Source organism: Camelus dromedarius, chromosome 11, assembly GCF_036321535.1.
Source record: "Camelus dromedarius isolate mCamDro1 chromosome 11, mCamDro1.pat, whole genome shotgun sequence".
Taxonomy (NCBI): domain Eukaryota; kingdom Metazoa; phylum Chordata; class Mammalia; order Artiodactyla; family Camelidae; genus Camelus; species Camelus dromedarius.
Window position 1 is genome coordinate 28,088,474 of NC_087446.1, and position 14,100 is coordinate 28,102,573.

General features: G+C 35.2%; 1 protein-coding gene and 1 long non-coding RNA gene across 2 annotated transcripts in view; one reads left to right on the top strand and one right to left on the bottom strand.

Annotated features, from left to right (window-relative positions):
* Window positions 1–14,100, top strand: part of LOC105092215 (uncharacterized) — a 447,960-nt gene that overhangs the window by 300,567 nt on the left and 133,293 nt on the right. The window lies entirely within an intron of this gene.
* Window positions 1,501–8,897, bottom strand: LUM (lumican). Its single transcript, XM_010983866.3, has 3 exons — window positions 8,541–8,897; window positions 5,258–6,143; window positions 1,501–2,337 (listed from the first exon to the last, which is right to left on the bottom strand). The coding sequence occupies exons 2-3, from the start codon at window positions 6,120–6,122 to the stop codon at window positions 2,183–2,185; spliced, it is 1,020 nt and encodes a 339-aa protein (XP_010982168.1). The 5' UTR covers window positions 6,123–6,143; window positions 8,541–8,897; the 3' UTR covers window positions 1,501–2,182.

Below are 14,100 nucleotides of genomic sequence, written 5' to 3' on the forward strand. Positions count from 1 at the left end.
GTCCTTTGATGACAGGCCACTTTACCATAAGACAGGGTTCACTAAAAATGTTGTTAAAACATATGATGCTTTCAAGAGACACTGCCTTTGTTTGAGGCACATTTGAGACTATATATTCACTCATACGGGATGAGTGTTATCTTTGGATGTGCAACATCTGGCTCTAAACATATGCTTTAGTATTACCTAGGTAAGGTAGAAGTTAATTATATTTTTCATTGTATAGAGTCAAGGATACTCATAATATAAAAAGCTGAAAACTTTCTGGATTATAAACTCTAACCCTATGTTACAAATATATTGGTTTCAAGATAAATTGATCTTTTAAATCTCATTTTCAGAAACATTTATATATATTCAACATTTTTAGTGCTGGAAGTTATCCACCATTTTGCTTACAACCAACTAGTAATTGCTGAGATCTTACACTTCCTTTTTATTTAATGGAAAATCATTGCAAAAAGTCAGTAAAACCAACAGGAACGGGAATAAATGACAAATATCCAAGGATATTGTGAGATTTAAGTACTGTAACATTGTGGTTTATAAGAAATATATATTTGGTCATCTTAATGTATATTTAGTCTTTCTTACGTGTATTTAGTCTTTGTCCAAGGTTCGGCTCACAACTCCTAAAACTTTTGAAATTTCCTGAGTAAGAGCAATAAAGGCATCTTTTGTTATGTTATTGAAGGGACTTCAGAAAGGATGGGGGACTGGTTGCGGAGTGACCCAACCCTGTGATTAGAAGGGTCTGAACATTCAGTTCCTTCCCAACACCTCCCAGGTGAGATTGAACTCAATTGCCAATGGCCAGTTGTTTAATCAATCATGTCTATGAAATAAAGCCTCCACAAGAACCCAAAAGAACAAGATTCCGAGAGCTTTCATCGCTGAAACTGTGGAGATTTGGGGAGAGTGGCGCACACTTGGAGAGAGCAAGGAAGCTCAGCACCCTTTCCCCATACCTTGCCTTATGTAGCTGTTCCATCTGGCTGTTCCCGAGTTGTAACATTTTATAATAAACACATAATCTAGTGAGTAAATAAGTTTTCCTGTTCTATGAGCTGCTCTAGCAAATTCATCAAGTCCAGGAAGGGAAACTCTGGGGAAACTTTATAACCAGTTGGTCAGAAGTAGAGGTTACAACCTGGGCTTTCAACTGGCATCTGAAGTGGGGAGGGAGAGCCATCCTGCAGGACTGAACCCTTAACCTGTACAATCTGACACTGTCTCCAGGTACCTAGTGTCAGAACTGAGATGAACTGCAGGACACAATTGGGATCTGCACACTTTTAAGTACATATTGTAAGATATCTTTAAAAACTTTATAAGTTTTTACAACTTTACAAGTGGATGCTAGAAGCAGACTATTTAGTGAAAAATTCTATTTAACAGTAAAATTATTTCAGGCTAGAGATATTTTTGAGTTCTAATCTATTATTTTATCTGCTTTTTTACATGAGAGATACGAATTTCACAAGAAGCCAAACACAGTGATGCCATTTGCTATGTTTTATTTTGGTATTAGCTTGTTAAACATAACATGCAAATAATCAAAAAGAAACATACACATGACTTAGAATGAAAAAAATAATTCTAGAAAAGAAGAGTTTCACTAGGTAAGTATATTAAATTCGTGACACTAAAAATACAGCTTTAAGTGTATATGGCTTCATGAATTTTGTCTAATAGTTTGCAAAATCATTGGTCTGGAAATTTACCACCTATTTTTCAGCTAAACAAATTTGAACATTAAAATTTGAACCTTGAGATAATTTGTTTTAAGACAGGAAACGTTCATATGTATGTAACCATGCTTTTTGGCACATTAAGTTAAAGTTTAGGAATGAAAAAACTTGGCTGACTTCCATGAAACCAGTAAAAAGCTTTGCACGTCATTTGACAGTAAGGATGTAGAAAACACTAAATTTACAAAGAAAGCATTAAGTTTGTTTTCTATATGTGTGTATGTGTCTGTGCTTGTGATGAAATAGGCCTGCCTTTCATCTCTCCTTTTATAAAAGTAGTCAAATGTTTACAAAACATTTTCCCTCAGAATTTGAAATTCAAGGAATAAACAACAACAACAAAATGAATACTATAAAACTGACACACAAATAAACATAACCATAAAATGCTGTTCGAGGATATACCTCAACATAACTGGAATTAGTAGATACTAATTCACAGTGATTTCGTTGGCCACACGTAGACATTCGTACATATCAGGAGGCAGACTGGTGTGGGTGAGGCGATTGCCGTCCAGGCGCAAGTGTTTGATCTTGGAGTAGGATAATGGTCCCAGGATCTTACAGAAGCTTTTTACTTCAAACTCTGAAAATTAAAGAATGAAAAACATCAATCATTTTTTTTAGTACATGAGTTTGGAAAAAAAATCATTTAAAAAAAGGTCAGATCTCTAATTTTATCTATCTCACTCATTTGATGTATCTTTGAACTTGGAACTACTAAAGGAATATTTCAGACTACCACATAGCCCAGCAGTATTTAGTACAGAATACCTATGATAGGTCAGGAAACTTAATAGAATTTTTCAAACGGAATATATTTAAGTTCTTGATTTAAAAAGACTTGATTTCAGAAAGACATTCAGTGAGTGTGTCATATTATCTAAGCATTGTTTTGAAACAGTCTAGCCTGAAGAAATCTAATATTAGTGCTGTTGTATAAACAAGCTCACCAGTGTAAGCACCCTAGGTTTCTGCATCTTAAAATAGACGACCTCTGAAGAATTTTCCAACAACCACACTTCATGACATGATTATAAACTCCAAAGCAAAACGCAGATCCTGGGATGCCCACCATCTCAGCCCATGTCCTTTTCTTTTGTGGTCAAAAAGCTGCCACAAATGAAAAACTGATTTAGTTTTTAATGGACACAAAGACTGACAGTAGACTGCATAATCTATGTATGTGCATAGAAACTGCCTACGGGTGCCCAAGTCATTTCCGATGAACCTCATCTGGCCCTTTATCTTGTTATTTTAACCTCTTTCGTTCTCAGACTCTAGCAACAATGATTCTAGTGGAAGCCCAAACACACTGCAGTTATTTCCTCTAAAATGTTGTCTTAAATAACTCATCAGTCATATTCCAGGGATCTTGCATTTGATACCTACCTCTGAGAAAGTATGGAATAATGGAGAAAACATGGATTAGGTCTGTTTTAGCTTTCTACCTCTGCCATTTACCATCTGGAACGTTTATCTGATCTTCTTGTTAGAAGTGAATATATCTATCACACTGTGCGGCATGAATTACGTTCATTAAGGTATGTAAAATACTTCACAACACTGCTAGCACATATTATGTACTAAATAATTATTGGTGCCCTTTTGATTTTTTCTGTTTTACAAATTGCCTTACATTAAGAACATTTGTGATTAGGCTAATGCTAAAAGTTGCAAGTTTGAAATATGAGAAAGTTTTTTTGCCGTATACTTTCTAATATTAGAGAAACATTAAGGGGTTCTTTTTATCTTAAGATAATGTGGGAAGTTGGTGTGCATAATTATTATGCAGCAAAACAAACTAAGGTGAAGACTCACACGCAAAGTGAAAGGGCAAGAGTCCCTGAAATGTGGATAACTGAATGTCAAGGAGATGGAAGAAGTGAACGTAACTACTCATTTTCATATGGCTGTATGTGTTGGGCACTGTGGTTTCAGTCTCGGCCTGGCACTGAGTGGCTGTTGGCATTTCTCCCATAGACCACCTGTCTTATCTCTTACACTGGCTCATTATGTTTTTACTAATGCAATGAAAAAACAGGTCTTTCCCTCTCAAATGCTCCTGCATCTGTATCTCTCCCATTTTTTTTTTTTTGTCTCAGAGTAGGAGGTAGTCTTGCTCCTGTGACTAACCTCTACCCACCAAGTCTAATGGATTTCTTCAGCCTTTGAACATCTTAAATCCCATTAGCATTTTGGCCTGTCCGAACATCCTTCCTCTTAACCACAAATGTTTATAATGTGGAACCATATATTGCCACATAGTGAATTTTCTCCTGGAAACAACTGTAAGGGTTTAGCTCTGATAGCTTGGCCATGTACTGTACGACAAGTAAGCTTTTCAGATACAAGAAAGAACGGGTAGCATTTCAGAGATGGCAGTCATGGTCTCCTTCATGAGAACACCCCAGCCCTACTAGGGGTTACATGAAGCTGTTGCAGAATTACAGCGTATCATGTTAATAAGGCACACTGAAGCTTTTCTGATAAAAGTGTCAATGTCCTTACCCCATACGACAAGGGAATCAATTTTCATGGTACAAAGATGTACAATTTCAATAGATTATTTTGCAGATAAAATTGTCTACGGATGAATTGGTATTTTCCACCTGATTTTCCATCTTAAAAACTTTGTAAATTATAGGTTTTTCTCTTCTGTCAACTTCTGTTAAAGAGTACGGAATGGTAAGTGTCAATTTCCCATCTGAATCCCCGTAGAATTTAAATTGAAAAATTTCCCAGAAGACCAGAAGAGTGTATAAACAGCCCAAGTGGTTCAGGTCAAACTCCCACCCAGAGATGAATGAAAAATAAACTATGGCAGCAAGAGAAAGGTGGGAAAATCAAATGAGGTAAAAGGTTGTATATAAGAAAAGGGACTTTGTGATACTACTATGAAAATATTCCAAACCCTTATCATATTCCTCCTGAATCTTCCTTACAGTCCTCATAAGAACACCATGAAGACCACACACACCACAACAGGGATAACAGAGACAGATGATGGTCATGATAGCAGAGTAACATGGTGAGTCCCAGGTAAAGATGGCAGAGAAGACCACGTACGTGGGCTGCTCTGGGGACAAGCAGGAGAGATGTAAAAGCTACTGTTAACTGTGCCTTTTCTGGACTTGTTTTCTCCCTTAGCTAGATCTTGCCAATAAATAAATGTAGAACATAAATCAAAGTCATGGAGGAGGCAAATAATAACAGATAAACATCAAGAGATAACATAGCAGGATTCATTAGCCCAGAATATTAAATTTGAAAAAGTGAATATTTAAATTCTGTGTGGTTAATGGTTTCTTATCTGAACACTCCAAAGAAAAGCCATATATGGGATGAGTAACTGAACTGGAATTCTTCTACATTCCAGAGAAATACGTTGTTGACATTTTCATTTTTTAAAAAATGGAGCCAGATGCCATATTTGTGTTGCACAACTTAGGCATTTAAAACCTTGAAGACACATCATTCAAAGAGAGGCACAGCTTTCTACTTACTTTCAAGTTCATTGACCTCCAGGTAGTAGTTTTCGAGGTTTTCATTGACAGTCGGTATATTTTTAAGCTTATTATAGGAGAGGTCCAGCTCCAGCAGGGATGATAAATTGAAAGAATTTCCAGGTATCCCACTATCAGCCAGTTCGTTATGAGACAAACGCAGATACTGCAGCCCATTAAAACGCTTGAAATACTCATCAGGGATGTTGCTGATCTTGTTGTTGTCCAAGTAGAGAGTTAGAAGAGATACTGGGAGACCAGAAGGCAGTTTGGTCATCTGATTGAAGCTCAGATCAAGGTACTCGAGTCCCTTAAGACCTTTAAAGGCAGCTGAAACAGTATCCTCTTTCAACTGATTGTGCTGAAGGTGGATGAAGGTCAGGTTAACCAGTCCATCGAGGGAGCCAAGCTTCGAGATCTTGTTGTTTGTGAGCTGCAGGTCCACCAGAGACTTGGGAAGGGGGCCCACAGACTCTGTCAGATTGTTGTAATTTATATGCAGCTTCTTCAGTTGTTTCAGTTTAGAGAAAACTCTTCCTTTTATCTTGGAATTTTCTAGAAGGTTATGATCCAGAATGAGCCACTGCAGATCAGTTACATTTTCAAAGGCCTTGTCATCAATATGGTCAATTTGGTTATTCCGAAGGTAAAGGTACTTGATGCCAGGAGGCACCATTGGCACGCTTTTCAGTTTCAGCTCATCGCAATACATGGCGGATGGATAACTTTCAGGGCAGTTACATTCTGGTGCACAGTTTGGTGATGACCTCCCATATATCGATAGGGGGAAATCGTAATCTTCATAGTAGTAGCCATTGGCACCACCAACTAATGCCAAGAGGAGAGTAAACACACCTAGATTCATTTTTGGCAAATGTTTTGACTCCTAAATAAAGTGGAAACGTCTTATTACAAAATAGCATACTTTCAGGAAAAAATATAATTGAGAAGAAAAACAGTACATTAGCAAATGTGTATCTTATTATTTTTTCATGCTTTTTTAAGTGCACTAATGATGTCTTTTTAATTTGTGTTTAAGTATTAAGGTAAGGATGTACGCTTGCAACGTATGGAGAGGTGACCAGGTTCCAGGGCAGACTGTATACACAGGCGCCCCCTTCTGGGCGAGCCAGCCAGAGAGGTTGTTGCAGTCAACCTCTCTAGGTCCTTAATTAAATATCTTTCCCAAGAGGTTTCTGGGACATGCCTATTAACCACCATGTTAGAACATTGCTGCAGAACACCCTTCAACCAGAAGAAACAAATATGAGAAGACAGTTGTAAACTGTACCTTCTACCCTGCTATTCAACATCATTAAAATGTCTCATTAGACAGATCCTAACTGGGAACATGGGCAGTCTGTGATTTTGTCTGGAGAAAAGCTGTTCTTATGTGTGTGTGGTGGGGAAGGTCGGGGCGGGGGGCACGTTCCTTTAAAAATGTCTTTATTGTTGATTCGGAGGAAGGGAAACAGAATTCCTGGTGGGGGTGTAAGTATTATTTCAACTTTTGTGTGACATGCTATACTTTTAAGCACATTACAAAACTGTGTTCCAAAATTAACATTTAATATATTAGTGTTAGTAAAGCTAATGTTTTTTAATCAAGGAAATGTGACAAACTCTAAAAATGTTTACACTGAGAAAAAATTCCACTGGTAGAGAATGACATTCTTTTCAAAATTTTGAATGAAAGTTTTCCTTTCTCTCAATAACTCACAAGTTGTCTACTTTCTTCATGTTAAAATTTAAGAAGGCAGGATTCATTTATCTGGATTTTAGTTCTCTCACAGAGTGGAAGTGGGAGAGATGTGGAAATTGAGGAAAGTCTGTATTAAAAAGTGACTAAGAGCCATGTAGGAAAGGATAAAATTGAGAAGGTAATTTAAAAACACTTCGTGACAGTGATCTTCTCATAGGAACTTGTTTCTAAGGTGGGGTTCAATGAAGTACATATTCAGTTGCTTGAAGCAGAGGGTCAGCAGTTTAGGTAAAGGGAAACAGGATATCAGAGTTGGGCTTTTGTAGAATGAAGGATTACAGCTGAGAAGTTGGTAACCCTGGGAGGGAAATCGTGAATGCGAAGCAGAAATCACATTCCAATAGATACCATAAAGTCAGATCTCTTCCAGCGAGAAACATGGTACAAGCTTTTGGGTCTAGGTAACGTGGGTTAGCAGGATTTTCTACTCTCAGGAATTTTAAACATCTTTGCTTTGCTTTAGCTTGAAATTATAAGGCACTTTATTCTAGCAGATGAAACACTCAAAAGGTCAGAATCACTCTGATGACTGATGTAATGTAACATGTAGCCAGATTCTTAGTAAATTATTCCCTGATATTATGATGGAGTCATTTAATTTAGTTGACAGGACTTAGCCATGAGAACAATTACAGAGTGCTAACATAATTATAAAATCCTTCATAAGTTACAGTATGTTAATGTTGTAAGGATTTGTCTTGCTTCATTAATAAGCTTCCACCTTATTTTAATTCAGTATACACCAAAATAGACATGGTAACTATAATGTGAGTATTGACTAGTAATGAAAAATGCTTCCATATTTTTTGGCAGAGTGAAAACAAGGACTCTGAATTCAAAGAGAGTTTGTAACTGTATAATGACTCCACTATGAAGCAAAAACACACTTTACTTTTCCCAAGTCTTTTCAAATACCTGTGGCTATGAAGGAAATGCTTTTTTTTTTCCTCAAAAAGTAAATCATGTTTCCCAGAGTTTTTTTTTAAAACATGTTTCTGTTTCTTAAGACATACATCCAAAACCCAAATCTATTAAATTAACAAAATAGAAATAAAAAATTCATAAATGTCTAAATCCTTTAGCTCACATTTTATAACAACACAAAATGTTTATGGCAAATTATAACAAAAGATAACAACATACTTGTTGCAAAATATTTTGAATACTGATTAAAATGGCCTTTCTTTGCTCCAAAGTTAGCTTCTAATAATACTAACACAAATAGCTAAATAGCATAAAATAGCAAACATTTTAAATGCCATACTTTTTCACTGTGTCTAGTGTTGTCATTCCAACAATGAAACTTTTTATAACTTCCTTTGCTAAGCAATGCAGTAAATACTGTATAAAATTTATCCAAATCCATAAATCATGGAAAGTATATTAAGCAAAATGTGAAAGTAAATGCTCAAAATTGTGGATTTGCTGTTGAATAGCTCTGGAATTTTTCCTGTCCCTGTTACAATAAACACTGTCCCAAACAGTCAGCATCCCCAGTGCTATAGTTAAAACAGCGCTTACCTTACTGTCTTGACACTGCTTTCGTTAATTCTTAAAGCAGATGCACTATGGACAAGAATCCACCAATATATGCTGTAAACTCTGTCAGGACGGAACTGGCTGCCAGATTCTTAGTGATACAAGAGCTGAGGGGGGGAGGGAAACCCAGCCCAGTCACGCCAGTCTCTGAATGGAGTTATGTCATTGTGGGGTTCTTGTGGTGTGGCATGGAACACCCCGCTCTCTAACGAAGTGCAGGTGGACTTGGTGAGCAAGGACAGCCCAGCTCAGTCCCTATGGAATAAGAGAGAGAGATACATGCTTAACTAGCCCAAATACCATAGCTTTTAACCAGAACTGGAGTTCTGCTGCAAGTGAGACATCTACAGTGAGAACATTTCTCTTACAGAGCCCTCTCCTTCCATAGCTGTGGCAGCAATTAAATGCAATTCTCTCAGCCAAATACCATGTCCATGTAAAGGTCTCATAAATCATAAAGAGAATGAACAATTTCCGGAAAATGCAAGTGAGCCGACTCAGAGGAATTGAATCCTTCTTTGCTCATTACCCTTGAAATCTATATTGATTTACTTGGACAAACTAAATTTTTGGTCAAGAGGGAAACACGTTAGTTTCTAAAATATTAAAATGTTTCATGTATCCTCTGATACAAATGATAAATACCAACATTTTCAGTTTGCTTATGTTAAGCAGACTCGTTTTATGCTATTCAGGTCTGGAACCAATCAGTAATATTCTGCCTGTTTCTTATTTTGTGGATTTAATTTAGGAATTCATCCAAAACCTCACTTGGGGATAGTATTCTATAGCTTACTGCCAAAAAGCATAAAAGAACATGAAAAAAATGTATACTAAAAATATCACAAAGTAATAATTTTTCACTCTGTCATTGCATGCTAGCAATATTTTTCTTTCAAACGTAAAAGTTATGCTTAATTGTAATCTCCCAAAGGCCTGGTTTGATATATCTTTCCTTATCATTTCCTGATGCATGCTTCTAGAAAATGAGAGATCTACTCAATTCCTTGTCTATTCCATTTTGTGATTGTATCAGCTTTATTTGTAGGATTTTTCCCCAAAATTTTCATTTCCTCATGTTTATAAGAACTCTTAGAATCAGCTACTTTTAAGTTGCCACATGGTAAGATTTTTCCCTTTTAAAATAATTTAAATATGTTACTTTTTAGCTAGGAGACTGGTTGAAAGTCACTTAACTCTATGACTACTAATGCATTTATCTGAAAAATTAATATTAGAATAAATGCCTCATTTTTGTCAGAGAACTGTTAAACAAAAGATAATCTTCTTGAAAGTAATTCATAGAACTGTAAGGTGATTCATAGCGTAACATTTAAAGAAAATTTTAGAAAGGCTTCAGTTTAATAATAGAGGACATGAATACTTACAAGAAATCAAGAAAAAAAAAAAACAGACAGACAGACCCATCACACATAATGAGGTGATTCATTGTCAGAAGATAGTTAAAACAATTCTAAGCATTAACTTTAAGTGTGTCAAATTCTATAATCTGAGATTTCATTTGAAAAATTCCAGTTAGTTACTCCAAGGACTTTTCTTTATGAAGCAATAAATGTGTTGTGGTGCCTGCAATAGAGTTTAAATGTATTAAATTGGACTGAGCTTTTTGTGAAACTGATACTGTCCATGTATACTTTTTTTCTATAAAATTAGTTCTGTGAGACCAAAAATTGGATAATGTTGTGTATTTTAAAGCATATTTCTTTGGCCATTAGAAAGAAATTAAATTAATATTTATGATGTATCTACTTTTTTCCATGCTTTTTTCCTCAGAATTTTCACATATTTCTAAATTTAAATTTTGTGCTTTAAAATCCGTATAGATATTATTATCACATTTTCAAAGAAGTAAAAATGGAGACTCAGAAAGTCTAAATAATTTGCTAAAAGTCACCTAACAAGTAAATGGAAGAACAAAATCATGAGCATCTTCACCCATTGGAAAAAGGTTGGATAGGATGGCGCTGAGACAAGTTAGTTAATTCAATCAGTTTAAAATATTTTATAGGCACTATTATTATTTGTTGAGGAAAAGCTGAAATATTAACTTGGTAATAGTTTTTTAAAATGGAAAAAAAATTAGCTGAGCAGTAGTTTCTTTGTGCATTACACATTCAAAGTTACGCACACTTCCACAGGCACATTTTAGACTTTCTGGGTGAGATCTGAGCTTTCCATCCTGGTGAGTGGAGATCAGGTCCTTTGTGGTAATGGGTCATGGAGACTTCATCAGAATCTGTGTTAAAATGACTTAAGTTTTCCCCTCAGCCCACCAACTAGATTCCCTCTGTTACCTGAAACCAGCAAAGATAGTGAGGGACATTCTATTTCACCCTCCTGGTTCTGAATCCAACCCGGGACTTCTCAGAGCCCTCAGGCTCACCACAACTTGACTGTTCCCTCTGTCAACCATTCTGTAAAAGTATGACAGAGAAGTAGTAGTTGGAAAGTAGTAAACAGCCCAGACTTTGTGGAAAGAGAGATACAGATTAGAGACTTTCTCAAGCAACCTACCAGAAGTGAAAATGAAAAAATTATGTAATCTTGATAACTTTAATGTCATCTTTACAATGGGTGTGATGATTTCCGTAGGAAAACTTATGAGCATTAAAGGAAACGTGTATAAAGCCACTGGTGTAGGGCTTGGCATAATATGTGATTAATGCATTTAAATGCTTACTATTTTATAGCTATTTTAGTTATTCATGGAGTCACAGAACCACAGATTTGGAATGAATCTCAGAGATCATCTAATCAATGGGTTCTATGAAACCAATTCCCCAAGTTCTGCAACAGGTCTTTTCTTCTCACCTGAAGAGTTAAAGCCAATGTGTTACCAGTACTCCATCCAAACAAAGTGCAACTTTGTTTTCCCTTTGTGGTGATGAATGGTGTTCCATGTTTCCCTGTGCTCTGTGTATGTAGTGATGTATGACTGTGCATCTATCTACGTGGATAAGGGAAGTCATCTGAGAACATAGAATAGGGTAAATATAATGACAGTTTTCTGCTGGTAAAGGAGAAAGTTCTGTTCTTACCATTTTATACATTGGGGTTTCAAACTTGACTCTTCTTTTAGTATAAGTGTCATAAAGATTGTTTGTTTTAGCACATTTAGAATGTGCAGGGGAAAACAAGAGTTTTAGCACATTTGGAGAATACTTACAGGGGGAAAAATGAAAATTAATATTCTAGCCTAGAGATAACCATCTTTTGGTGTCTTGTCTTAGGGTGTGAGTGTGCAACCACACACACAACAGACATGTTGGTTCTCACAAAAAATATGAGAACATTATGCTTATAGTTTTGTAATTGTTTTCACGTAACAGTAAGTTGTGAATACTTTTCTATATCATTAAATGTTATTTTATAATGTCATTTTAATTAACTGTATTAAGTTCTACTATAATTATAATGTAGTTGTTATTTTTTAATATTACAATGAAACTTTGCTTTCTCTTATACTTTGCAAAGTGCTATCACATGCAATGGAATTTTATTTTTCAGATTGGCTGTACTGAATCTGTCTATTGTGCTTATCTCAATGGACACATTTTATTTATTTATTTATTTACTTATTTATTTTTAATTGAAGTATAGCTGATTTACAATGTTGTATTAGTGTCTGGTGTATAGCATAGTGATTCAGTTGTACATATATATTCATATTTCTTTTCACATTCTTTTTCATTATAGGCTATTACAAGGTATTGAATATAGTTCCTGTGCTATACAGAAGTAGGACCTTGTTGTTGATCTATTTTATATATAGTAGTTAGTATCTGTGAATCCCAAACTCCCAATTTATCCCTCCCTACCCCTTCTCCCGCTCTGGTAACCATAAGTTTGTTTTCTCTGACTGTGAGTCTGTCTCCATTTTGTAAATAAGTTCATTTGTGTCATTTTTCTAGATTCCACATATAAGTGATATCATATGATATTTTCTTTTCTCTTTCAGACTTACTTCACTTAGTATGACAATCTCCAGGTCCATCCATGTTGCCACAAATGGCATTATTTTATTATTTTTATGGCTGAGTAGTAGTCCACTATATAAATATACCACAACTTCTTTATCCAGTCATCTGTCGATGGACACTTAGGTTGCTTCCATGTCTTGGCTATTGGACATAGTGCTGCTATGAACATTGGGGTGCATGTATCTTTCTGAAATAAAATTTCCTCCAGATATATGCCCAGGAGTGGGATTGCTGGATCATATAGTTAAGTCTATTTTTAGGTTTTTAAGGAATCTCCATACTGTTTTCCATAAATGGCTGCACCAAACTACATTCCCACCAACAGTGTAGGAGGGTTCCCTTTTCTCCACACCATCTCCAGCATTTATTATTTATGGACTTTTTAATAATGGCCATTCTGACCAGTGTGAGGTGATGACTCATTGTAGTTTTGATTTTCATTTCTTTGATAATTAGTGGTATTGAGCAATTTTTTTTCATGTGCTTTCTGGCCATTTGTATGTCAACAGGCATATTTTAAATCAAAACACTGTTTTAATAGGTGGTTTATGTTTTCAAATCAGGTAGTAAAGGATCCGATTCTAATTTTTTTCTTCCCACACATCAATATTAATACCATTCATAATTTTAGCATTTCTTATGAACCATGGAACTATCTTTCATCTTCAGAGTCCTTATATGCATATGGATGTATATTTTTAAACTCATTCTCCAGTTGCTTCCATTTCTCTTGGCATCTTACCTGAAAAAAATATTTTTAGAATTATGAATAATAGGGTTTATTATATTTTTACATTAACTTGTTTGCATTGTAAAAATAATATATGTGAATGGTATAACATGCTGAAACATTTAACAGCATACAAGGATATAAAGTTAAATGTGAAATAATCTCTCACCTAACTGACTTTCTAATCTCACTCCCCAGAAGTAATCATTGTTTTAAATTTTATTACTCCAAGTATTTCACACACGTTCTGTATACTCAACAAAATTTATTTCTCTCTCTCTCTCTTTTATCCTATATGCCTTGCACTTTTCACCTAGACTATTTATCTAATTTTGTCTTATTAACACATGTATCTCTGCATCATATTTTATTTAGTTACAGAGCACACTATTGAATGGGTATATCAAAAATTACTTATTTTTTTGCTCAGTGGCAAGCATTTCAGTGGCTTCAGTGTTTTCTGTTTGTTGTTTTCACTATTTAATTGTTATAACATTTAATGCTGTGTTGAGCAAATTTTGTGTGCTAGTGCAATATAGCTTTAGAAAAATTCCAAAAGTGAAATTTCTGGAGAAAAGTGCATTCACATTTTAAGACTTTGAAGTTATTGTCTAATTGTTGTTCTGATTATCACTCCCATCAATGGTATATGAGGATATATTTCCACCACTCATTCATGAATTTTGGATATGATCAAGCTTAAAATTTCTGTGATCTCATTGTTCAAGCTTTATTTATTAAATAATATTTGGTAGTGCTAGTCTCTTGTCTTTTTTATTCCTTCAGATAACAATAATGAATTCATTGTGTG

What these genes read in the sequence shown, in the direction of transcription:
- LUM (XM_010983866.3), bottom strand. Translation starts at nt 6,122, where the DNA reads ATGAATCTAGGTGTGTTTACTCTCCTCTTGGCATTAGTTGGTGGTGCC. An exon ending in GGAGGTCAATGAACTTGAAA is followed by an intron (nt 2,338 to 5,257) that starts GTAAGTAGAAAG and finishes TTTAATTTTCAG; the next exon opens with AGTTTGAAGTAAAAAGCTTC.